Source organism: Gopherus flavomarginatus, chromosome 1, assembly GCF_025201925.1.
Source record: "Gopherus flavomarginatus isolate rGopFla2 chromosome 1, rGopFla2.mat.asm, whole genome shotgun sequence".
NCBI lineage: Eukaryota > Metazoa > Chordata > Testudines > Testudinidae > Gopherus > Gopherus flavomarginatus.
This window is the reverse complement of record NC_066617.1, coordinates 209811254-209838739: the sequence shown is the minus strand read 5'-3', so window position 1 is coordinate 209838739 and position 27486 is coordinate 209811254. Positions and strand designations below refer to the sequence as shown.

The 27486-nt window shown below is 43.1% G+C and overlaps 3 protein-coding genes across 6 annotated transcripts in view; 1 reads left to right on the top strand and 2 right to left on the bottom strand.

Annotated features, from left to right (window-relative positions):
* PKNOX1 (PBX/knotted 1 homeobox 1) overlaps positions 1–27486 on the bottom strand; it is a 284239-nt gene that overhangs the window by 94016 nt on the left and 162737 nt on the right. The gene's annotated exons all lie outside the window — the stretch shown is intronic.
* Positions 3991–18081, bottom strand: NDUFV3 (NADH:ubiquinone oxidoreductase subunit V3). The gene is made up of 4 exons (XM_050936650.1): positions 17913–18081; positions 11422–11515; positions 7842–8807; positions 3991–4267 (listed from the first exon to the last, which is right to left on the bottom strand). The coding sequence occupies exons 1-4, from the start codon at positions 17958–17960 to the stop codon at positions 4101–4103; spliced, it is 1275 nt and encodes a 424-aa protein (XP_050792607.1). The 5' UTR covers positions 17961–18081; the 3' UTR covers positions 3991–4100.
* The window catches only part of WDR4 (WD repeat domain 4), a 51206-nt gene continuing 47524 nt past the window's right edge, over positions 23805–27486 (top strand). For 2 of the 4 annotated variants that reach the window (XM_050936655.1, XM_050936651.1), the window contains exons 1-2: positions 23910–24053; positions 25790–25852. In XM_050936655.1, coding sequence (XP_050792612.1) covers positions 23944–24053; positions 25790–25852 — 173 coding nt within the window. In that variant the 5' untranslated portion in view covers positions 23910–23943. The other 2 variants (XM_050936652.1, XM_050936653.1) reach the window with 2 other exon arrangements.

Genomic DNA, 27486 nt, shown 5'->3' with positions numbered 1-27486 from the left:
TTGAGATGTAGTCAATTTAGACCAGGGGTGGCCAAACTTATTGACTCTCTGAACTGCATATGACAATCTTCAGAAGTTCAAGAGCCAGGACGTGCCAGGCAGAGCAGGGCTTCAGCCCTGCGGCATGGCAGTGGGGCTAAGGCTTCTGCTTTGTAGGATGGGAGGGTCTCGGGGCTTCAGCCCTCCTCCTGCTGAAGCCCTGAGCCCCAACAGATGCCTCCCATAGGGTTGAAGTCCTGAGACCTCCCTCTCCGTAGGACAGAAGCCACTACTCCCATCTCCCCACCCCAAGGCAGAAACCCCAAGCTCCACCCACCAGTCTGATAGGCAGAGAATAGGGGGGCCCTCCATGAGCCGCACTTTAAAGTGTAAAAAGGCTGTATGTGGCTTGCGAGCCACGGTTTGGCCACCCCTAGCTTAGACTACAACTTGTGTCAATATGCACTAGGATCTAGAAAAGCTAATTAAGAAGAAGTCAGGGTGACTAATTTGTAACTCGCTAATGGATTCTAACACAACATACCTCTCGGGAGGTATGCTGCCTGCTGGGGGCCCATATCCAAAATGTTACAGAGGCATTGTCGAGGATTATCCGGTCTTCTGACTACTACCCCATGCTACTCATCCATGTGGGCACAAATGATACTGCGAGGTATGACGCTGAGCGGATCAAGAGTGACTACAGGGCTCTGGGAGTACAGGTGAGGGAGTTTGGAGCACAGGTGGTATACTCTTCGATTCTTCCTGTCAAAGGTAGGGGCCTGGGCAGAGACAGATGCATCATGGAGGTGAATGCCTGGCTGCGAAGATGGTGTCACCAGGAGGGCTTTGGCTTCCTCGACCACGGGATGCTATTTGAGGAAGGACTGCTAGGCAGAGATGGCGTTGACCTTTTGAGGAGGGGAAAGACCCTATTTGCACACAGACTGGCTAACCTAGTGAGGAGGGCTTTAAACTAGGTTCGACAGGGACAGATGAGCAAAGCCCACAGGTAAGTGGGGAACATGAAGACCTGGGAGATGGGTCGGAAACAAGAGGGAGCGTGGGCTATAATGGCAGAGAGAAAGGAGAGTCAGGGCAAAACTGGGAGGCAAGATCAAACCAGTATCTTAGATGCCTATATACAAATGCGAGAAGTATGGGAAATAAGCAGGAAGAACTGGAAGTGCTAATAAATAAGTACAACAATGACATTGTTGGCATCACTGAAACTTGGTGGGATAATACACATGATTGGAATGTTGGTGTGGATGGATATAGTTTGCTCAGGAAGGATAGACAGGGGAAAAAGGGAGGAGGTGTTGCCTTATATATTAAAAATGTACATACTTGGACTGAGGTGGAGATGGACATAGGAGACAGAAGTGTTGAGAGTCTCTGGGTTAGGATAAAAGGGGTAAAAAAAAACCAAGAGTGATGTCATGCTAGGAGTCTACTACAGGCCACCTAACCAGGTGGAAGAGGTGGTGAGGCTTTTTTTAAACAACTAACAAAATCATCCAAAGCCCAAGATTTGGTGGTGATGGGGGACTTCAACTATCCAGATATATGTTGGGAAAACACCACCGCGGGGCACAGACTATCCAATAAGTTCCTGGACTGCATTGCAGACAACTTTTTATTTCAGAAGGTTGAGAAAGCTACTAGGGGGGAAGCTGTTCTAGACTTGATTTTAACAAATAGGGATGAACTCGTTGAGAATTTGAAAGTAGAAGGAAGCTTGGGTGAAAGTGATCATGAAATCATAGACTTTGCAATTCTGAGGAAGGGTAGAAGGGAGTACAGCAAAATAGAGACAATGGATTTCAGGAAGGCGGATTTTGGTAAGCTCAGAGAGCTGATAGGTAAGGTCCCATGGGAATCAAGACTGAGGGGAAAAACAACTGAGGAGAGTTGGCAGTTTTTCAAAGGGATGCTATTAAGGGCCCAAAAGCAAGCTATTCCGATGGGTAGGAAAGATAGAAAATGTGGCAAAAGACCACCTTGGCTTAACCACAAGATCTTGCATGACCTTCAAAATAAAAAGCAGTCATATAAAAAATGGAAACTAGGTCAGATTACAAAGAATGAATATAGGCAAACAACACAGGAATGCAGGGGCAAGATTAGAAAGGCAAAGGCACAAAATGAGCTCAAACTAGCTATGGGAATAAAGGGAAATAAGAAGACTTTTTATCAATACATTAGAAGCAAGAGGAAGACCAAGGACAGGGTAGGCCCACTGCTCAGTGAGGAGGGAGAAACAGTAACAGGAAACTTGGAAATGGCAGAGATGTTTAATGACTTCTTTGTTTTGGTCTTCACTGAGAAGTCTGAAGGAATGTCTAACATAGTGAATGCTTATGGGAAGGGGGTAGGTTTAAAAGATAAAATAAAAAAAGAGCAAGTTAAAAATCACTTAGAAAAGTTAGATGCCTGCAAGTCACCAGGGCCTGATGAAATGCATCCTAGAATACTCAAGGAGTTAATAGAGGAGGTATCTGAGCCTCTAGCTATTATCTTTGGAAAGTCATGGGAGACGGGAGAGATTCCAGAAGACTGGAAAAGGGCAAATATAGTGCCCATCAATAAAAAGGGAAATAAAAACAACCCAGGAAACTACAGACCAATTAGTTTAACTTCTGTGCCAGGGAAGATAATGGAGCAAGTAATTAAAGAAATCATCTGCAAACACTTGGAAGGTGGTAAGGTGATAGGGAATAGCCAGCATGGATTTGTAAAGAACAAATCGTGTCAAACCAATCGATAGCTTTCTTTGATAGGATAACGAGTCTTGTGGATAAGGGAGAAGCGGTGGATGTGGTATACCTAGACTTCAGTAAGGCATTTGATACGGTCTTGCATGATATCCTTATCGATAAACTAGGCAAATACAATTTAGATGGGGCTACTATAAGGGGAGGGGGGGCATAACTGGCTGGATAACCGTACTCAGAGAGTAATTATTAATGGCTCCCAATCCTGCTGGAGACGTATAACAAGTGGGGTTCCGCAGGGGTCTGTTTTGGGACCGGCTCTGTTCAATATCTTCAGCAACGACTTAGATGTTGGCATAGAAAGTACGCTTATTAAGTTTGCAGACGATACCAAACTGGGAGGGATTGCAACTGCTTTGGAGGACAGGGTCAAAATTCAAAATGATCTGGACAAATTGGAGAAATGGTCTGAGGTAAACCGGATGAAGTTCAATAAAGACAAATGCAAAGTGCTCCACTTAGGAAGGAACAATCAGTTTCACACATACAGAATGGGAAAAGACTGTCTAGGAAGGAGTATGGCAGAAAGACATCCAGGGGTCATAGTGGACCACAAGCTAAATATGAGTCAACAGTGTGACACTGTTGCAAAAAAAGCAAACGTGATTCTGGGATGCATTAACAGGTGTGTTGTAAACAAGACACGAGAAGTCATTCTTTGGCTCTACTCTGCGCTGGCTAGGCCTCAACTGGAGTATTGTGTCCAGTTCTGGGCACCGCATTTCAAGAAAGATGTGGAGAAATTGGAGAGGGTCCAGAGAAGAGCAACAAGAATGATTAAAGGTCTTGAGAACATGACCTATGAAGGAAGGCTGAAAGAATTGGGTTTATTTAGTTTGGAAAAGAGAAGACTGAGAGGGGACGTGATAGCAGTTTTCAGGTATCTAAAAGGGTGTCATCAGGAGGAGGGAGAAAACTTGTTTACCTTAGCCTCTAATGATAGAACAAGAAGCAATGGGCTTAAACTGCAGCAAGGGAGATTTAGGTTGGCCATTAGGAAAAAGTTCCTAACTGTCAGGGTAGTTAAACACTGGAATAAATTGCCTAGGGAGGTTGTGCAATCTCCATCTCTGGAGATATTTAAGAGTAGGTTAGATAAATGTCTATCAGGGATGGTCTAGACAGTATTTAGTCCTGCCATGAGGGCAGGGGACTGGACTCGATGACCTCTCAAGGTCCCTTCCTGTCCTAGAGTCTATGAATCTATGAAAGTGACTCAGATAGACTCAAAATCATCAGCATAAATTACTGGAAGTTTATTTATTTTTTACAATATGGACAGTGCAGCAGTGTCAGAGCAATTCATTCAAATAGGCTTCAACATTTGTTTTCATCTTGGCTCTTTTAGTGCCTTGGTGACAGCCTTCCAGAAGATGGCTGAGGCTGTCTGAATTGTGAGAGCTCCACATCAAAATCCACAAAGGTATACATGTTATACTCATGATGCTGGAGGTTCTTGTAGGTAGAATTATCAAATTCCTCCTGTGCAGATGCAGCAACTGTTTTGGTCTCTGTGGAACAAAAATAAGACTAGTGAATCTAGTGATGCCACAACAGAGATAACACTCTTTCTGACTACATCAGTTCCATACAGTTGGAGACTTCTCATTCATTTAAGAAGAAAAAAAAACAAAAAAGTCAGCAGCTACAGTGTAAGGCTAAAGTTGCTAAACTTCTGTTTGTTTCTTATAAGATATCAAGGAAGCACATCACACGTCTTTAAATGAAAAGACAGAACAACAGATTACTTGAATCAACTACCACAGGATTCCAAATATATGACTCCCTTACAATGGAAAACATTAACAACAGTGCTTTTATTTCAACACACAAATTATTTACTATTGATGGAAATGAGTCTGTCTCTCTTGAATGTAGCCTAGTATATACTTAATGTCACTTAGTTTTATTAGCTGGTTCTCCCCACAGCCAGAACATTAGGTGACACTCTTAGCAAGCCAAGAGATGCAAAAGAGCATTAATTACACATTTATATCTATCTGTCATGTCCGACCACAAAATAAGGATATTAAAACAAATTAAGCTGATGATCTTTCTCACAAAAACTTAGTTATAAAAAGGACTTCCACAAATTATTTCAGATGTGGCTGTATCAGAAAATATATCAAGGACTTTATATTTCAATCCCCCCACCCCCACATTATGAAATTCCTTGTATACTCTTTATTCTTTTCAAAACCTCACACTGGCTTTCTTTTCTAAAAGAGAGAATTCTGAATGAATAATAAAAAGCTTAAATTTCTGATACCACATATACTAAAGCTGACATTAATTTTAGTACTTTAGAAAAGATTACACTAGTTTAAATAAGATCTTTTATAACAACATTACTGTTCAATTCACTTTACCACACAGGGAAATGCAAAACAGTATTTCCTATGCTAGCCTGTACTTTTATATAAAAAAAGAGTTGACAGTCAGAAAGAAAGTTAAGCGCAATCTAGCAATAAAAGTTTGTGCCACTTGTATGCAGTGGTTTGCATTTGCTTATTTTATATCAAAACCTTTACCTTCTACAGTTATTTGTTTTTTTGGTAATGCGACAGTCTCCCAGAAAAATAAACAAGCAAGAAATAGAACATTGTGTTTTCTCCTTAATCCTCCTATACTGGTGCAGTGATACCATATGTTTCAACACATGTATCTGTTGCATTTTATAACTGAGACTCTTGCAAGTGTAACAAATCACAATTTTGTTTAAATGGCAGGTAGAACTATGAAGGTAAATAAATAGTGCCTTCTATTCAGTTCCTAGCAGGACACATCTCACAACAGAAACCACTACATATATATTTGAACCAGGTGTTGCAATCTTTGCTGGAAAGAGCCCAAAGAATAAGCAAGCCTAGAAAATAGTACAGTCAACCTGCAAGACAGGGTCCTTCTAAGTCAAGAGACAGATGCTCAGGAAAGAACAATCCCATTTTTTCCTGCCCATGATGCACTGCACTTGGTTCCTCAAAAGAAGACTTTAGTCCTGAGTTCTCCCTCCATACTTCAATCTTCATATGCACTCTCTCTCAAGCAGAATGAGCTTTTCACATGATGTTCTTGTTAAGTGAGTCGGAGGTACACTTCTGAGTTACTTTGCTGGTAATTTTACTTACCAACAGCTAAAGGCACATTTGTTTTGATGGATGTTTAGCATTCCTATTCCACTTTATGGGATGAAGCAGATTTAAAGTACAGATTTCTAAGTAGGAAAAATGTATAATATGTCTTGCAAGTTGGTCTGGCTGCTGTGTTTGCAGATAAATGAAAGAAGAAACAGGAAGGAAATGTAGGTTACATAAAATCTGTGACCAGTGCTGTTAACTATTGCTCTTCTGTTTATTAAAAAAGACCAGCAAAAGACCAGAAACAATTTAAAAATTGTTAAATGAAAACCAGATTTTGCTGGTTTAAATAGGTGTAACTGAGAAGTAGCTCCTCCATTTACTTTAATGAAGTTACTCTATATTTACTCTAATGAGTGAAAGCAGAACCCAGGCCACTGTTTAAAATATGAACTAGTTAAGAAAATGGTGCATACTTCACTTTGATGCAGCAGGGCCTTTTAGAATAAAGTCTTTCTCCAACTCACCAGAGGTTAACTAGACCCATTCCTTTAATTTTCCAGTTACTTTCTAGGTGTTAGCTACTGAAGGGAGTGACTAAAGCTACAGGGCTTGGCTGTCTAAAGATAGTATTGTGGGGAAAGAGAAGCATCAAATGTAGACAACCATAGAGAATGGTGTTTTTTGGCTTTCATAAGCGCCTTCCGTTGGCTGTGCAGAAGAGCAAAAAGTTGGAAAGGTTAATCATAACAGTGATTGTATTTCAAAAATATTAAGGAAATATCCTTGGATTCTAACTCGGAAGGTAGGTCAAATTAGTGGTTGACTTTGCCATTAAATAAAACCTGCACCCCTTTTGCCCAGCACTGTCTCCTGAAAATATACATGCAAAAAGCATTACTTGTCATATAAGCCTCTTGCAAATAATTCTGATCTCGCAAATAGTCCTTATTTGTGCTTTCATCCTTGCAAGTAGGCAGGTTCTTTATATTAAGTGTGCTAGCAAAATGGTAGCCAGATTTTTGAATGTCAAAAACAGGACACTTAGCATTCTGATGGGCTGGAGGAAGAGAAGGATGCACCACAGAAGGTGTTGAACAAATTGGGATGGAGAAATTTTTCCTTTTATTGGACTATGGGGAACACAGGAAGTATTTGGCAATGGGGCTGATGGTGTGGGATTCATGCAACTTGAGGGTGGGAAACTGAATTGTTTAAGGAGACTAGTTATAACCAGGAAGGTTAGGCGAGATAGAGATATATGGCTGGGAGATGATTTGGGGAAGGCATGATGTGTGATAGGGAAAGACATCAGTGCCCCTTTCTCCCCAGGCTATCTTATTGATTTCGTTGGGTCCTTTGCTGGCCTGACATATTGCTCACCCTACAAGTCCACCTGTCTCACAGCTAACTCCTGCTCCTGTGATCTTCCTGTGCTACCCAAATCTGTTGCAATCTGTGGTATGGCAAAATTGGGCTAGACAGTGGCAGCATTTGAGCAAATGGGATGGTGGCACATTCAGCTTAGCAGAAAGGCAGCTACTGGGTTTGTTTGCAGAAGTTATGCAGGAAGAAAAAGGAGAGAATCCAGAGGTTGGCCACAGGTTGCTGGCTGTATGTGATGTGGTTCTACTGAAAGTGCAACAAAATCCTGATTTTATGACAACAGACTATGACTAAAACAGTCCCTCGAAACTGGAACAAGCTTGGTTTCCTTATCTGTTAACAAGTATAATGTTGATTTAAGAAAAAAGTAAGTACAATAAAAAATATGTTTCCTTTCACCATCATAACTCGAAGCTGCATATTAAAAAGAAGAAAGTTTTTCAACGTAAGTAGATATGATAGCAAGAATTTATCACCAAGGTGTGACTATTTCCTCCACAATGTGCTATATCAGCTAGCTTTATAACAGAATATGGAGAATCCAGATCAAAGTTATAATTAAAAATGTCATTTCAAGCCCCAGCCCCAGAACCAATATAGTTCAAACAATTTAAAGCTGTACCCTGTGTAGTGCCTTGCTCTTCAGTCTGAGCTCCAGCTTCTTGAATGATCTCCTCCTCTGTTGCAGTGTTTACCATGAAGGGTGTTTCCTTCAAAAACTCCTCTTGTAGTTTAGGAGAAACCTTTTCTTTTATCTCAGTCTCCTGTACCTCCCTTGTCTTGGTTTCTTCCCATCTCAAAGTCAGCTTTTGTTCCACTTCTTGCTGAGGCCCTGGCGGAACTTTTAGCTGTGCTGCTGCTGGTTGGGCTCCAATGGGAGGCTCTGCCAAGTGTCTAGATTCCTTAAGTCTGACGGCTGTTGGCTTTTGGCTTTCTTTAGCCTGTGTTTTTGAGATTGACTTCTGCAAATCTGTCCCTTTTGGGCTTTGTTTCACAGAAGATTCTCTTGTTTCTGACTTTAATATTTTACTGTTGGCTGTTGCTGTTTTACCAGACTCCATCTGCTTGATGTGAGGCACTTCAATTTCTGGTCTGGGCTTCTTCTTAGGTATATATTCTTCATCTCCTTTCTGGGACAAGCTCTCTTCTGCCAATGTCATTACCTTCACTGTTCCATTCTCAAAAAAGAAGGGATCTCGTCTTGGAAACTCTACTCTGGTTTTAGTGGAAATTCCTGAGGCACTATCTTCTTCATCAGAATCAGAGCTGGAATCTGATTCAGAGCTGGATGAAGACTCTTCCTCAGCCAACTTCTTGCTCAAACCTTCTCTTGTTGTGATAGAAGCCTTTCCTTCAAGTGAGGAAAGTGTTACTCGCTCAGGAAATGCTACCAAAGTTTTTCTTGACAAGAATTTCCTCACCTCTTCATCCGTTAGCTTTAAAGCTTCATCATTGCTAGTACTAGTTATGGTCTTGGTCTCAACTTTATTTGCAGATGGTGGGTGAGAACTAGGAAACAACTTTTTAGGGAATTCAACTGTTGTTTTGGTGGCCAGCAGTTTGGTGCTCTCCTGAGGTGCCACCACATCTAGGAAATGGCATAAAGAGGATTATTATAATTTCTGACACTCCTGTTAATTTGGAGATCCTAAACATCCAACGTTAAGTTTCTGAACTGCTCTGGTATAAAAATCAAATTTGAAAGTGTTATTTCATTAATTGCACAAACTTGGAAGAGACTGCTACATTTTCTATATTGTGCATATATCTGAAGTGGTAAAAATAAGAACTTAGCATCAGACATTCTTTACTGTTAGAACTGGAACTCATATGAGATCTGGCTTTTGTTCCTTGCTATGTTTGAATTCTTGTGAGAACTCTGCAATGTCACTTTCTTTCTCTGTGCCTCAGTTCCCCATTAGTAAAGAGGGGACAAAAATATCTTCCTATTTCACAAGGGTGTTGGAAGAAATTCATCACTGCATGTGAGGTGCTCAGATACTACAGTGATAAATATTATATATAAACCTAAGAACAAGACAACAAAGAATAATTACTGAGTGATCATTTTGATAATCATCACAACAGAATAGCTATCTTCATAAGCAACAGAGGGATAACTCATGAACGTTGCTTAGATGGCTACATGTCTTTCCCTTGTTCAAGATCTCATATATAGTATAAAGTAACTGGTTGTAAAAATGTCCCCATAATTTACCTGCTGAATTGTTACATAAAACCACAAAATGATGCCCCTTCCTCTTCTTGAGCTTTTCCACTTACTATTTTGCCTTCCTGCCTTCTTCCTCTCTGTCTGTTTCTCTGTGCTGTGAGTTCTCCACATGGACATTTCAGTGGATTTCCTGATCCTGTCATCAGCTCTCTGATTATTCCATACTGGGGACTGTAACAAGCTAAGAGAAATTGCCAGCCCGCCACTCTTTCTCTGAGTAGAGGTGGATACTGCCACTAAATTTTACTGTCCAGATTGGCGATGCTGGAAAGAAAGCAGTAATTTCTAAACTGTTACCCACCCATGGGCCTTAGGTACTCAAAGCAGATTGTGTGGCTTGCTGGAGGAGTGGAAGACCAGTGACAGAGACTATTCTTGTGAGGACAGGGAGAGCTTCAGGAAGAGCTGGCAGCTGCCATGCAGCACTACTAAACTCTCCCACAAATAGCTACATGATTCCCACTTTGGTGTGTAGTTTAGTGTAGCTCTGCCACATAACTTGGAAGTCCATGCTGCGTAACTTGGATCTAAAGTACCGCATAGTTCACAGGGTATTGATTATTTCTACATATACTTTTTCCACCAGTTTTACAGTTATGGAGATTAATTGGGATGTATGAGAAATAAGCGATTCCGAGTACAGTTAAGCCTTCAACAACATGCAAGTTAAGACATCAGTAAAGTCACAGATGCAAGAAATTAAAAACATTTCATGAAGAGAAATATGGTAATTTTATTCATATTTCAAATACAGTAGTTTAAATACTGATTTATTATATAGGTATTATTTACTTTAAAATAATTTCAGAGACACAAAATGTATGTAAGGCACAGCAAAATCAAATACTGGGTCATCAACCCAGACACCATGGTCTACAGACATTGTCACTTATATTTGAGAAAGTTTATTCAAATATAAAAAGATCTTGTACTAAATACACAGGAAGTGGCAAGGTAAACACAAGTGTCGGGGGGGGAGGGGAGTATCAACAGAGCAAAGGCTGGAGCTGTGTTCATGCTGGGAAGTCTTTAGAAACTGAACAAAAGAAGGCAGCAGCAATACTGAAATGGAGCATTAATTCTGGGAATCATTAAAGATTGGAAACAAAGAATATGATTTAAAATTCAGTGAAGAGTGAAATATTATATTTGTCAGCATATATCATTAACCATGCGATCAAAGTTTCCTCTGCGCCACTCTCTCCTTCCCTCAGGGCATGCTGGGAACTGCAGCTGCCAGGAACCCTCTAGCTCAGGAGATCTCAAACTGGGGGTCAGGACTCCTCAGGGGGTTGTTAGGTTATTACATGGGGGGGTCATGAGCTGTCAGTCTCCACTTCAAACCCTGCTTTGCCTCCAGCACTTACAATGGTGTTAAATATATAAAAAAATTGTTTTTAATTTATGGCGGGGGGGGGGTCGCACTCAGAGGCTTGCTGTGTGAAAGGGGTCATCAATACAAAAGTTTGAGAACCACTGCTCTAGCTCCGTCTCCCTCCCCCCAGCAATGTGTTCTATGTGCACGCTGGATTCTGCTGAGTCCAGCAGTCCCTAGTGGCAGCTAGCAGCACTGCAGCCCATTTCTGTGGGAAAAAGGAAATTCTGCACACGTTAATATCTGCAAAATTCTGCATTGCACAGTGGTGCAGAATTCCCCCAGAAGTATTAAATGTATGTCACAAGTGTCCAAAGTGTGGAAGTCCTTTAATATGGATTACGTTTAAGATGAAAATCAAAAAATCGATAAAATTGCCCCTCCCCCTTAAGGTGTATAAATAGTTACATGACATAGAAGAATAAATCAAAATTTGTAACCTGGACATTCCACAGACTAAAAAGCCATTCAAATTGCTTCTTGTTAAATACCAAATGAAAAATGAAGTTTCTATTAGCTGTGCACCTGTTTTAATGTGCTTATATACATGACAAATGCACACAACTATCAATTTAAGAAAAATAAACATCTTACTCTTTTCTTGACTTTTTTTAGAGCCCTCTGATTTGGTGCAGAGAGAAAGAGATGGAGAGAGGCTTCGGAGTCCCCATGCTTCTAGCTGTAAAGTCTGCAAAATTAAAATCAAACAAATCTCTTATTTTTTTTATTAGATAAAGCTTTGAATTTCATCTGCAGTGTTCTTCTGATTTACTGTTAACTACCGTTTTGCGTAAGGTGCAAAGAGGGATGACTGACATGAATTCCCTGGATGCAGTACAAAGGTGGTGGTGGAACGGTTACCTCATTGGGATTTCTCTCACAGATAAAATACTGATGCTATCTATGTATACCACTTATACTAAGGAATAATACAGTTAAACTAAGCAAACGTTTAAAAGTATTGAAGGAAACAGCTAAAGCTAGATAGTTAAACACACTCAGCTCAGAGAATCTCTTACAGTATGATTTTACAGACCAGAAACCCTCATGACATCCACTCACCCTATCAAATACAAAAATGTTAAAATAACATTATTTAGGTTGTAAAGCCAAGCACTCACACTTCGGGAACTGCTAGATTTACCATTATCTGTGCTCCTTGCACATCCAAACTGTACACTGAAGAGGAGACTGTGGAAAAGACAGTATGCTAACATGTAACTGCAAGATCTTAATGCATCTGCACAAGGAAGCCAAGTTAAGGTTGCATGAACAACCATAAATCTGTATACAGTGTTGTTGAAGCAGTGTTGGTTCCAGGATTTTAGAGAGACAAGGTAGGTAAGGTAATATCTTTTATTGGTCCAATTTCTGTTGGTGAGAGAGATATGCTTTCTTCACAGGTCATGGTTTGGATGGAGCTCAGTCTTGTTCTCTTTTTCCCGCCTGGAAGTTGGAAGGGCTTCTACAACAAAGGTGCCCCCTAGGAGGGTATGTGGCATGAGACACTGGAACCACAAGCTGGGTCTGGAGAGAATTTATGGAGGGAACCCAGCTCCAGCCTCTCTCCACTGCCCTGGCTACTCTCATAACAGCTAATCTGGCAGCAGAGTATCTGCTGCTTGTTCAGAACTCAGGCCAGGTTCTTTGTAATGGTCAGGGTTTCTGGTAAGCTGCAAAAAGGATCCATTACATTCTCTATAACAGAAAGCATTTGGCAACCTTGGGTGACCAGACGTCCAGATAAAATCGGGACCGTCCCAATATTCAATCGTTTGTCCTACGTCCTGACGGATGTATGGTCGGGATGCCATTTGTCCCTATATTCTGGCCCGGGGCTTTTAAGGGGGGGCACTTCGGCAGTGCTCCAGACCTGCCCCCCCAATGTGTCCCAATATTTTGTTCATGTAATCTGGTCACCCTCAGGCAACCTAAATATAGAGGTTTCTACCAGCTCCCCCTTATGCAGTTCAGTGCAGGCTACAAACTCTATTAAGTCACGACTCTCCTGCTTCATATAGTCTGGAGTTCCCTTCAGTCCCCTCAACATTATTAGCCTGATACACCAAAATTGTGCTTTTTACTCTCTCGTATACAGGCCAGACAACATTCCTCCATCACAACCACATTTTATTGTCTATTCTCAATACACATTCCAGAAACACTCTATAGGATATTATTAGATGGAATTTGAAGGGGGCTGGAGAGAGATTGGAGAGGCAAAAAAGTCCAATCTAATTTATCCATGCTGCTTATATAGATTAGAAAAACCGTTACACCTCCCCATTTTGAACTGGAGACCAACACCTACCACTCACATATAGACCACATATTTACCTACATCCAATCAATTCTACACAGACACCCCAATCATCAACCCCGACTACTATGGCCAGAATAGAAGAGTGTTTCCAATGTGTCTATAAAATGTATCACATTTTCATTTGCAGACAACTATTGCAAAAATTTCTCAAAAGTTGTGGTTATGAAATATGTATATCAAAAGCCGGATGCAGGCAGTTAGGACTGTTCTGAGCAAGGGCAATGTGATTTTACACATGCATCTGTAAGATTTTATGAACTGTGAATACATTTAAGTATTTATTTACCTACCCTTCACTATTTATTTCCTTGCTTTTAAAATATTCAGGAATTTTAGGGGGGCTAGGGGGAGGGGGAAAGACTAGAAATTTAAAAAAAACTGGTAGCGTTCCTTAACTTACACAGTAGCAAATTTCATGTTCATTTAAAAGAAAACAGCTATAGAGCACTTACAAGTTTAAAAATGTCACATGTTCATCGCTTCCCATAGCTCACTCTGCAAATTTTAAACCGTACTGTAAAACCAGGTCAGGGGACAACTATTCTGTTACCGGAGCCTCTGACTCAGTTATTTATATAGCACAGAAAGGGCCAAAATGCGCTTCCAAAACTAACATTATTGGCATTATCCAAATTTTGAGTCCAAAGAAAATACCTTTGAGTTTTACTCCTTTTCTGTTCAAGAAGAAATTTCACTAAACAACCTTTTGCACTTACACTTCTGGAGACTATCTATATTAGAAAAAAATAATAGAACCCGTACTGCAGCAGCCAGCCAACAACAATGCTTAGTCCCAAATTTCATGATACAATGATAAAAATGCCCCTCCAGGCCAAAGCTGAAGCTGTTTCACACAGCTGCTGTAATACAGGTACTTTTTTTTTCTATTTTAGACAAAACTGAACCGTCTGCTGGAAAGGTTTCAAGGGCTTCCCCTGCACCGCAACCAATTAACCATTTTTCCAGAAGGGTCAAGGTAATGCTGCCCAGTATGCATTCAAGCATTACAGTCTTATTCTGTAGAGCAATTATTTGTTGTTTACACTGTTTCCTTCCAGAATGACATTTTTGGCCGTATTGGATCATGTTTTACATTCTGCCATACTGTGTCCTAGTTTATATTATGTTGCACTAAAAGGAAAAAAACAGAAAAAGCAAACAGCAAGTAAAGCTCGAATATTTGTTGATACTGTGGGCTACACTCAAAGTATGCAGTAGTGAACAATCCTGTTTTGGTAGAAAAAGTTACATAGGTTTGGCAGAAATCAATTTAAAAAATAATAATTTTGGAAGATAATAGTAATGTTTATTTTTAAACATTTTTATCTATTTAAATTTTCACAATAGCGGGATATTCTGAGGGATGTCGGATAATAATTATTTAATGACAGTAGATGTTCAGATTCAAAAAGTTCAAGCATTGTAACTGTTAAAACACCAACTGTCAATATCACACATCAAAATATACAAAGTATATCCTTAAATCTAACTAATAAATTCTTACTTTAATAAATAATTTTGTACTTTGCCTATCTGTACATTTCATCAATAGAAATATTTTTGTCAGTTTGTGTGTGTACACTGAAATTGACATTTACTGATAAAAATCTAATCCTTCCAAGCCTAAAGATACACAGCACTTTTTTGCTAACTCTGTGGTCTTATCTACATTACCCGCTAGATTGACGGGCAGCGGGGATCGATTTATCGCATCTAGATGTGATAAATCGACTGCCGAGCGCTCTCCTGTTGACTCCGGTACTCGAGCAGGGCGAGAGGTGCAGGCGGAGTCGACAAGAGAATGTCAGCCGTCGACTTACCGCTGTGAAGACATCACGGTAAGTAGATCTAAGTATGTTGACTTCAGCTACGTTATTTATGTAGCTGAAGTTGTGCAATTTAGATCGACCCCCTCACCTCCCCCCCCCCCCACCACCACACACACACAGTGTAGACCAGGCCCATCTCTGAGGCACATGGAACAGAATTTGAGATCTGGTCGTGGACTATCTACCTATGTATCCAGCCCAGTGTCAGACAGTAGCCACTACCTGTTAAAGAAAGGCAAAAATCAATTTAAACACACACAGTCAAATGTAAAATGAAGTACAGTATGTGTGTGTAGGATTTTCTTCCTGATGCCAATTATAGTCAGTTTACCTTTTGACACGAGATTTGTTTTCACCTTGACCTATTTCTTGCATTATTGTGTAGAAACATTTAAGACTCGTTGCAGAGAAGCCCTTGCATACTAGAGCTTATAACTAGGATTGGCAGAATTCTATTTTTTTTAAATAATTTTGACAGATAATATTGATGTTTATTTTTAAGCATTTTTTATTTTTATTACTTTTTATATTAATTGGTTTAAATTTTCACAGTTGCAGGAAACTGGTGTGGAGTCAAACAATAATGATTTAATAACAGTAGATACTGAGATTAAAAATTTAAAGTTTTATAATGATTAAAACACAAATTGTCAACATCATGTCAAGAACTATAATTGATCTTAGCCAAAAAAAGCCAAGAAGCGATATCCTTAAATCAACTCAGACGTGTTGTTATTATTCTTCATTCACTAGTCTATTTGTAACAAGCCTAACTTAAAAGTCTAAATTACTGGATTTTTGACTGTAATAAGTTCTCAGGCAGCATTTTTCCTACATTCCCTATCTATAAATTTTGATTATTATCGATGGAATATTTTTCATCAGTATATGTATGGACAGTGATATTGACATTTACTGGTAAAAATCTAATCCTTCCAAGCCTGCTTATAGCCATGTTTGAAATAATTTTCAAGCACCATTCTAACAGATTGCATCAAATGAAGCCCAGTCTGCCTGAGCCTTGTCTTCATGAGGAAGGCTAACAAGCATTAGACTGGGGCGGGCAAACATTTTGGCCTGAGGGCCACATCGGGTTTCTGAAACTGTATGGAGGGCTGGCTGAGGCGGGTGTGCCCCCTCAAACAGCCAAGCCTGGCCCAGACCCCGCCCCCTATCTGATCTTCCCCTGCTTCTTGCTCCCTGACTCCTGCCCCATCCAACCCCGGCCTGCTCCCCCACCACCCCTGGAACCCTCGTCCCTAACTTACCCCCTGCCTCCCCATCCAACTCCCCTCCCCATCTTCCTGACTGCCCCCCTGGGGCCCCTGCCCCCATTCAACCCCCCCGTTCCCCACCCTCTGACTGCCCCAACCTGTGACCACCACCCCCAAACTCCCCTGCCCTCTACCAACCCCCCTCCCACACACACACACCCTGCCCCCTTACCGCACTGCCTGGAGCACCAGTGGCTGGCAGTGCTAGTCATGCCTCCTAAAGCACTGGGACAGGTAGTCATGCCAACTGGCTGGAGCCAGCCATGACACCACACAGCCCAGTAAGATCTCACAGCCCCGCTGCCCAGAGCATTGCGCTGCTGTGCAATGAACTGAGGCTGCAGGGGAGGGGGAACAGCATGGGAAAGGCAGGGGTCTAGCCTCCACCAGCCAGGAGCACAAGGGCCAGGCAAGAGGGTCCCACAGACCAGAAGTGGCTTGTGAGCCATAGTTTGCCCACCTCTGTATCAGACACACCTTTCTCCTGTGGTGTGGGCATGACCAGACTCGAAGCCTGGGCTCTGCGAGGAAGGACAATAGCAGTCCTGGATATTGAGACATGCTGACAGGCAAACAAGCTGGAATGTTCTGAAAATTTGCAGTGACACATTCTCCAGATAGGCTCCAGTGCAGAGGGAGGCCTGTCTACAGTAAGGTACCGTGGCACACCACTCAGGCTGGGGCCAGAAAGGGCCAGTGCAGCTCTATGCTCCTAGCCACAGCACTTCTGCGGGCCAGTAGGTCTCCCCATAGGGTTGCCAGGTGTCTGGTTTTTGGTGGCTGGGAACCGTAGCCAATGAGCATTATGAGGGCATCGCATAGAGCCGCCTGGCCGCAACGCTGCATAGGAGCCAGAGGGGGTACAAGCCACTGCTTCTGGGATCTGCCTGAGGTAAGCACTGCCTGGAGCCTGCATCTCAATTCCCTGTCCCAGCCTTGATCCCCCTCCTGCTCTTCAAGCCCCTTGATCCCAGCCCAGAGCACCCTCCTGCACCCCAAGCCTCTCATCCCCAGCCCTACCCCCGAGCCCTCACCCCCGCATGAAAATGAGCCAGGGTGGGGCGAGCGAGCAAGTGGCGGGGCAGGGTGTTCTGTTTCATGCGGGTGGAAGTTGGCCACCCCAGGCTCCAGAGCAGAGAGGCCTCACTGCCCTGCCCAGCACAGGGGCAGGGGCAGCAACAACCTCAGTCTCTCCCCTCGGGGTGAGCAAACGGCTGCGCCCTCCCAGCACATGCACAGGCCCGCCCCCGCCGCAACTTCCCCCACGCCCAAAGACGCATGCGCAGCACCAATGGTGCCGCCCCATTGTGTAAAGGCTCCCTCTGGGAAGGTGAAGCACGGCCAACGTGACGCATGCGCACTAGCCTCACCCCGCCGCTTACCCCGGCCAAGAAAACTGCCCCCGGGGGAGTGGCACGGCAGCAGAGCCAGGACGCATGCGCAAGTGCTACTCTCCTTGCGCCCCTACTCAAGGAGTCAGTGGTCCCTTGAGACAGTGTGCGCGGGGGGCGTGGCTGAGTTCTGGCGCATGCGCCCCTGGCAGGAGCCACAGCCCTGGGTTAATCAGAACGGGAAGCTAACGCCAGCCGGCCAAGTGGGGACAGGCGCTCGCGCCTCTCCTACCCCCGCCCACGGGAGCGCATCGTCCCCGCCGCTCACCTTGCGAGTCACGGCCCGGCCGCAGCCCAGCAGCGCGGAGGCGGCCATGTCTGTGTCCCCCGAACCGGCCCCCCCCAACGCCTCGGGGAAACACGGCACCAGCAGCAACGGTCCCCACCCCTCGGGGATCTAGTTCTGCGTGTCCCCGCGGCGTGGGCGGGGCCTCGGTGCAGAGCCTCCCTCCCCGGCAGGCAGCGTTCCGTCTGCCCCGCCCACCGCCACGGGAGCCAGCCCCTCGCCCCGCCCCATCCCCCGCTGGCTGGTGCTGCAGGCGTGACAGCCCCACCCACGTGAGCAGCCCCCTCTCGCGGCGGAGGAAGCTGAAGCCCAGAGAGCAAGTCAGGGTGACCTGCCCAAGAACACGTCTAGCCAAAGAGGAGAAGCGCTGGGGTCCTGTTGGGTCCTGGGAAGTGCATACTCCAGCCTGGTGACAGTGGGGTAGGAGGACTTATGTCCCTGATCCTGCGGTCATGACTTCACATCCCCGTGCTTCAGCCACAGCACAGGACTATCCTGCCCCATGTATAAACTAAGGCCTTGTCTACACCACAAAGTTGCAGCGCTGGTGAGGGAGTTATAGCGCTGCAACTTAGGAGGTGTACACATCTGCAGGGCATCACCAGCGCTGCAACTCCCTGTTTGCAGCGCTGGCCGTATACCCGTTGAAACTCGGGTGTAGAGGATCCAGCGCTGGTCATCAGGTGTAAACACTCACCAGCGTTTTTCTTGACCTCCGTGGAATAAACAGGTATCCCAGCATACCAGAGGAAGCCTTTCTGGTAATCAAGCAGGTCTCCTTCCCCGCGGTTTGCAGGGGGGTTCGGGGAACGCGAGAGCAAACCGCGGGGAAGCAGGTCTCCTTCCCCGCGGTTTGCTCTCGCGTTCTCCTAACCCCCGTGCAAGCAGATCTTCCCCGCGGTTTGCAGGGGGGTTCGGGGAACGCGACAGCACACCCCGGGGAAGGAGATCTGCTTGCACGGGGGTTCAAAAAACACCGGAGCAAACCGCTGGGAAGGAGACCTGCTTGCAGGGGGGTTCGGGGAACACCGGAGCAAACCGCTGGGAAGGAGACCTGCTTGCACGGGGGTTCGGGGAACGCGACAGCACACCGCGGGGAAGGAGATCTGCTTGCACGGGGGTTCAAAAAACACCAGAGCAAACCACTGGGAAGGAGACCTGCTTGCAGGGGGGTTCAAAAAACACCGGAGCAAACCGCTGGGAAGGAGACCTGCTTTCAGGAGGTTCAAAAAACACCGGAGCAAACCGCTGGGAAGGAGACCTGCTTGCAGGGGGGTTCGGGGAACACCGGAGCAAACCGCTGGGAAGGAGACCTGCTTGCACGGGGGTTCAGGGAACGCGAGACCAAACCGCGGGGAAGGAGACCTTCTTCCCCGCGGTTTGCTCTCGCGTTCCCCTAACCCCCCTTGAAGCCGCCCAACAGCGCTGCAGTGTGGCCACATCTAACACCACTTGCAGCGCTGGTTGCTGTAAGTGTGAGCACTCTGCAGCGCTGGCCCTATACAGCTGTACTAATACAGCTGTAACAACCAGCGCTGCAAAATTGTAGATGTAGACATACCCTAAGTGCCAGTCCTGAAGCATCCAAAGAACGGGAGAGAAGGTTGGCTATGATCGTTTGTAAAGACAAAGATTTTCCAACAAGACACTGTTAGCTCTTTTCAGTGTAGTTTTCTAAGGCCTCAATTCTGCAAAACACCGACTACTAAACAGAGGGCTTATTACCGCCAGTATTAAGTGTTGTGCAAGATTAGATCTTAATTTTGCAGGGAACCAGTATATTAGCAAGGAGCATGCCATATAATTAAATTTTTGCTTGGAAATAGGAACACAGTACATAAAAGTCTAAATAGCTTGCAATAACATGTGAAGGTGCAGTGACATTTTAAAAATACCTTAACTAGTTATAGTGATATTAGGAAAACATTTTTAAACAGAGTACTAAATGAAATAAGTATTATCAATTACCTTTTAGGACTGTATGCACACAATCAACCCCTTGAAGTTTCCAGTGTTACTATCTAAAGAATGAGAAAAGATGCATCCGACGAAGTGGTATTCACCCACAAAAGCTCATGTGCCTATACGTCTGTTAGGCCACGTCTACACTACAGCATAAAATCGAAATTATTAAAACCGGTTTTATAAAACTGGTTTTATAAATTGATTTTACGCGTCCACACTAGAGCACATTAATTCGGTGGTGTGCGTCCATGGTCCTAGGCTACCAGCGATTTCCAGAGCGGTGCACTCTGGGTAGCTCAGTAAAAGAATGAGACCAATAACTTCGATTTCCGTCGACACTAACCCTAAATCGATATAGTAATATTGATTTTAGGGTTACTCCTCTCGTTGGGGAGGAGTACAGAAATCGATTTTAAGAGCCCTTAAAATCGATTTAAAGTGCCTTGTAGTGTGGACGGTTACAGGGTTAAATCGATTTAACGCTGTTTAAATCGATTTAATGCTGTAGTGTGGACCAGGCCTTAGTCTGTAAGGTGCCACAGGATTCTTTTCTGCTTTTACAGATCCAGACTAACATGGCTACCCCTCTGATACTATGTAGAATGATCATTTCTAACATTTATAGAACATACACTAGGACTCCTTTTTAAAAATACTGTTCAAACATTAACCAGTGGTGAGCTGGAGCAGGTTCCCACAGGTTCCCAAGAACCGGTTCCTAAAATTAGACCTCCGTGGAGAACCAGTTGTTAAAGGGCCAGAGAATGGGCAAAGAACTCCAGTCCATGGGCCGGATCATCTTGTTGCTCCCAGGATTCCCAGCTGGGGAGGCTGAGGCTCCCCGGCCCCTCCCCTGCTTCCCCCCAGCTGCAGCGAGGCCAGCCCCCAGCACTAGCTGGGCAGCTCAGCTCAGCTTGGGAGTCATCCTGCTGCCGCTTTTTGAGAGTCCCGGCAAGGTGTGTGTGGGGGGGGGTCCTGCTGCATGCTCCAGGGCTGGCCAGAGGGGAGGGGAGAGGGCAAGTGTGGCCCCAAGAAGATGTCTCCCTGGGGCCCTCCCCCGCCACGAAGAGCCACAGCATGGCCAGCAGCTGGGCAGTTCAGCTGAGCTCTGGAGTCATCCAACCTGCTGCCGCTTTTTGAGTGGCCCAGCAAGGTGGGGGGCTCCTGCTGCAAGCTCCAGGGCTGGCCAGAGGGGAAGGGAGGGGGCAAGTGGGGCAATTTGCCCCAGGCCCTGCAGGGGCCCCTGGCATGTTGTTAAGATTTTGGCAGCTCATCACTGACATTAATAATTATCAGAGTACATGTCAAGTAAGTACACATTGTTATCCATAATTTACAAAGGGGGAAACTGAACAATCAAGGCCATAAATTCTCTGTCTCAAAGTTCTCAGCATAGTTTGACAATTTACTTTCATGCAGATTCCTGTGCATAGAGCTCTTTGTAGGATCAGAACCTAAATTACTTGGCCCAGGACATATGGTAAATATGTGACACATGTAGGGTTTAGAACTCAAGAAAACTGCCTTCTTAGCCTTAGTTCATACCCCTAAACTACACTGCCTTCTGAAATTAGACTTAAACAAACTGTTACTTTCAGAGACTTTTATAAAGAAAAATCTAGGCACTGAAGTGTAGCAAATTTAGATTGAATCACTTCTAGTTTATATAGTCATAGTATAATTTGTATTGATATTAACTAAAGCTTCCTGCTTTTTAATAAAATCTTGCCTTTCTATAAAGCTTTGCCCGATGAAAGTTATAATTTACATAGACCAAAAGTAGAACAGACTTATTTGATCATCTGAGAGAAAATACCTTTGATTCTTAGGCCCCACTTCTACAAACATCCATGTATGAGTAATTTTACAGACATGAATTATCTCATTAACTTCAGTCAAACTAGTCATGCATAAATTTAAAGTGTCTGCAAAATCTGGGGTATTAGTCAATGTTTAAGGGACGTTGTCAATTTGCATTTTTGGTTAATTTTAAAATATTCAGTGTTCTTATAGTAAGTCTATACATAGTATGTCCTGATATGTTCTAAAAGATTTTTTTTTTAAATTATGAATATAGAGGCTTTCCTGTTCCTTTCTTTACATTTATCAGAAGGGAGCTTTGGTTGAGCATGGGATCCAGGATGCCAAACATCCTCAGGCCCACTCTTTTTTTACCTCTTCTCTTTCTCTTTGTGCTACTTGTTCTGTTTCAACTGTCCTGTGACTGTTATTGATGAGCACCCCTTGCAAAGCCCCGGGGAAGGGAAAGCATTAACAAAGCAGTCTGTTTATCACTAAGTAATCACAAATGTGTTAAGGACTATTTTGCAATGTATTTAAAATTATTTCACATTGTGCTCAAAACATGAGAATAGAGTTCCAAATATGGCATGGGAACACAAAAGAACAGTCACACAAAACATACGCTGCAGCTTATTGGAAACCCAACAATTGGATCAACTGATTTGGCTGCCAGCCACATATAACAGTATAGAATATAACGAGCAATTTGTGCTGAAGACAGCATCACAGAGAAGTTTGGAGTGTGTATCTGCATTACATTCACACAGGTAACTTATTCACATTCCAAATTTTTGCAGGTATTTCCTTAATATTTTCTTCTTCAGAGCTCTGCAAATTCCTGTCAGAACTCAGAGGAAATTTTTCCCCTAACTTTTTAAAAAATCCATTTCCCTCAATCTTATGACCTCCTCCTCCCTTTTCTGTCTTCTTTGTTCAAATTTCTCATCAGATGCAAAAGCAGCCTTTATACATTGGATGGTTTTTAATTGCTTGAGTTATCAGAGAACACAAAAGAATTGAAAAGGGACATCTGGCAAAGGCTTCAAATTTTTCAATAAACTTATTGCACATAATACAGCTGTGCCATTGTAGTTCTGTAGCACAGATGCTTCCTACATCACTGGAAGGGGAGTTTCTACCTTTTTGGGTGGTGGTAGCTAGCTCAATGGAAGAACTTTTCTGTTGATCTAACTCCTTGAGGCAGACATGACTAGGTCAACCTAACTACACTATAAGCACTTGGGGTTGTCCTTTGTTTGCTTTCGAAACCATGCATGAAAGATTACAGGTAACTGATTAAAAGTGATCAAATAGAAATCCAGCCACCCAGATTCTGAAGTCCAGGAACCTCTTTGCCTCAACATTGAAAAACTTCTTCTATTTGGTCTTCTGTGCAGATCTTACTGTTTGAAACAACCTTCATCTTTCTACAAAAATAACAGAAGTACTTGTGGCACCTTAAAGACTAAGGTACCACAAGTACGCCTGTTCTTTTTGCGGATACAGACTAACACAGCTGCTACTCTGAAAACTTCATCTTTCTGCCTCTCGTGCTCTCTCTTTTTTAATCTCAACTAGGATCATCTTTTTCTTCCGTTGCCTATCTTTTTAATTTATGTCCCTCTGCCATTATTTAACTCTTAATTACCTAAAGTCTCTGGGAAATTTACAATGGGTATAACAGATGCTACCCAAACTATCTGCAATTTATTACAGGACCGAGGCTTCAAGTTGCACTGTACTGAACAGGGAAATAAGAACAAGGAAAATAAAGTCTCAGCTGGGAGAGGGCAAATCCCATCCCATGTATTACAGCACCTAGCACAAGGGGGTCTGGGTCCATGACTAAGGCTCCTAGGCGCTACAGAAGTATAAATAAAAATACTCTTCAAAACACGCCTGCACGCCAGAGCTCTAATTCTGCTTGTTGCAACATGGCCCAGATGCTGGCCTAGCTCCGCCCGGCATGTTAAGAAGGGACCCATGCTGGGATCACAAGGCGGGATGCACGAGCCTGGCAGGGCACAAAGACTGCCTGTACCCAGCGCCTGCTACTCCTCCGCTGCCGCCAACCTCGCTCTTCCTGTATGTTACTGCGCAGGCGCAGCCAGCCGAGCCCCCACAGCAGAGGGGAGGAGTCCACTGTACGTCATTAGTCAGCGCGAATTGTAGTGTGACGTCCACACCCTGCGTCGGCTACTAGGTAAACCGCGGTCGGGGAGCGCGCACGTGGGCGGCTGTCCGCATGGAGGCGGGAGCGGCGGGATGTCGCGGCCCGGGGCTGGCGCTCTGCGGAGCTCTCATGGCTGCCAGCGGCAGGAGCCGCTTCCTGGCATCTCGCTACCAGGAGCCCAGGTCAGTGCGGGCCGCGGGGTCCCGGCGCTGCCTGGGGACGGGGGGAGGCGGCCGGGATGGTGAGCGCGACTCGCCGCCCGGCAGTGTGTGTATAGCGGGCTGGGGAGCTGATGGGGGGGGACGCATCCGGTCTTTAAACCTCACCTCGTCCAATGAGATGTCTGCGTAACCCACCCCACCGGCCGCCTTCCTGGGAGTTCAGGAGCATCAGTCCTGCCCCCTTGGCTCCAGATGACATTTCAGTCCCTTTAAAACCAGTTGAGGGTGAATCCCCGGCCCGACTGGAGATGAATGTATCTTTCTTAACTGTGTGTAACTTTATTTGACTACCCTGTATGCTGATTATTCTTATATCTTGGGAATTCTAAATATATCTGGGCATTGTTTAAAGGGATACTGCTAAAGTTAAAGAGGTACCACTTAATCACTTTAAAAAGTTGGTTATAAGTACTGCTAGGTGTTAAAGTATGCTCTGACTCTGCTACTGTTTTTTGTGGTTTTATATCACACTGCATCTTAAATGTTTTTCTCCTGTTGCTATGAGAGAGACACTCATACATCAGGGGAAAGAGTGAAACTGATTATACACACACTGTTGTCATGCTCAAGGTACATCCCCAATTCTGCAAATGCATGCACATACATGCTTAATTACATGTATGTAAAAAGCATAAGCTTTTGTGGACTAAAACCCACTTCATCATTAATCCATGAAGGCTTATGCCCCAAAAAATGTGTTAGTTTCTAAGGTGCCACAAGTACTCCTCGTTCTTTTTGCTGATACAGACTAACACGGCTTCCACCCTGATATATGTATGTAATTAGTTTCACTGACTTCAGTGGGGACTACTAATATCCATCTAATTAAGTCTGAGCGCAAGTATTTGCAGGATTGGGGTCTAAAACTGAAAAAGCAGTATTTTCTCTCTAATTTCTCAAATTTTAGGTATTCTAACCATGGAAGGTTAAATATTCCCACTTAACTCTTTTTTTTTAAAGTTGAAGGCATTTCTTTTAAAAGGCCCAAAATAAAACCTTGGTAAGACTTAAACATGTTCTGAATAAGTATTATCCGTGCAACATTCTTACAATAACTACACCACTGGATTACCCAGCAACAGTAGAGCCAGCATGGTTGGTTGGTTTGTGTGCTTATTACACCATCCTTCAGTAGAAGGACCTTCTCCTAAGGGCTATGCAGATAGCATGGCAAGATGAGGTAAACAAGCATGCACATGTGGGACAAAACTGGAGACTGAGAAATCAAGACCTTGCAACAGGAGTATATGGATATTCGTTACACAAATTATTCATGTATAAAGAATAACATTTTAAGCCTGCTAGTCTCTGATTCCTGGCAGCTTGTACAGAACCAGTTTATGCTTGTCACATTGATTTCTAGAATCAAAGTAAATGCCAAAATAGAGATTTCAAGAGCAGATGGCAAATACAATTGAGAGACTAGTAGAAGTAAAATATTCATGGTTTTTCACTGAAAAAAAAAAATCACTGTTGCTTTCCTATTGACTAGTGGCTTCTGTTTGGTTTGCATGTGGGATATGAGGTGCCAAACTTCAACAACTAATGAGTAATCTGGGGATGCCTTTGAGGTGCCAGGGGGTGTTGGCAGCAGTGGCAAGGAGACATAATAAAGTATATAATTATGGTGTAATACAAATGAATCAGCACCCTTCATGGGAAAACAGTGATTTTTTTGTTAACGCTTTTATTTCCAGTGTTGATGATCTCTTCATGTATGACTGCATCACTGCAGGCAAGAACTCTCAAGAAGACAGAGGGTGAGAGATTTTTGTATAAACTCTTCATTACCTTTTCAGAGGGTGGACCACTTCCTCTGATGATGTGATGTTGAATAGAATAAAGTGAATAAATTAGGAATGCCTAGTGACGTGAGATGACTGGCCTAATTTCTAGTTGTTTTATCTGTTTCGCTAATTTATGTATTTTGCTTAGAGTGTGTATGATGGTGAAAGATTGTTTAAAAGGAACATGGGCAACTTAATCAACGCTTTTATGTGATTTTATCTAAACTTACAAGAATTTAAAAGAAATTAGGGTGGAGGAGAAATCTATCTTTTAATTGTACTTTGAGCATTGGACAGTACTTTACCTATAGTCAGTTCCGATGTTTCCCCTAGATGCTTAGATTTAGATCCTACATCAAGGTCTGCCAGCACAGACCTCGGTACATAGGTAAGCAGATATTGATGCAGGATTTGGCCCACAGTCTGTTTTCCTCTCATTGGTTTCAGTCTTTTACACAATAACAGGAGAGAGAAACTTTCGAAATAGGAAAACCTGATTATAAAGCTACAAAAGCTTAGGTAGATATTTAAGTGCAGGTATACTTCAAGGTTCTGTTTTTAAAATTAAGTTTCTAGTTGAGTATATCCCTCTAGGTACTGTTTTAATAATTTTTTTTGAATAAGTGGAATTTAGATCTAACTTTATAGATTTAGTTTAGGTTGGGGCAGTCAAGCGATTAAAAAAAGTAATCGTGATTAATCGTGCGATTAATCACGCTGTTAATAATGGAATACCATTTATTTAAATATTTTTGAATGTTTTCTACATTTTCAAATTTATTGATATTAATTGTAACACAGAATACAAAATGTACAGTGCTCACTTATATATTACAAATACTTGCACTGTAAAAAATCAAAAGAAATCCTATTTTTCAATTCCCCTGTTACAAGTACTGTAGTGCAGTCTCTTTATGGTGAAGGTGCAACTTACAAATGTAGATTTTTTTTTCTTTTTTGTTACATAACTGCACTGAAAAACAAAAAAGTGTAAAACTTTAGAGCCTACATGTCTACTCAGTCCTACTTTTTGTTAAGCCAATCGCTAAAACAAACAAGTTTGTTTACATTTGCGGGATATAATGCTGCCTGCTTCTTATTTACAGTGTCTCCTGAAAGTGAGAATAGTTGTTCACGTGGCACTTTAGCATATCTGGCATATAAATACCTTGCAGTGCTGGCTACAAAACATTCATATGCCCCTTCATGCTTCTGCCACGATTCCAGCTTCCATGCTGATGATGCTCATTTAAAAAAAAAAAAAGTTAATTAAATTTGTTACTGAACTCCTTGGGGAGAATTGTATACCTCCTGCTCTGTTTTACCCGTATTCTGCCATATATTTCATGTTATAGCAGTCTTGGATGATGACCCAGCACGTGTTATTCCATTTAAGAACACTTTCACTGCAGATTTAACAAAATGCAAAGAAGGTACCAATGTGAGATTTCTAAAAATAGCTACAGATCTTGACCCAATGTTTAAAAATCTGAAGTGCCTTCCAAAATCTGAGAGGGACAAGGTGTGCAGCATGCTTTCAGATGTCTTAAAAGAGCAATACCGCGATGTGGAAACTACAGAACTCGAACCACAAAAATTGAAAATCA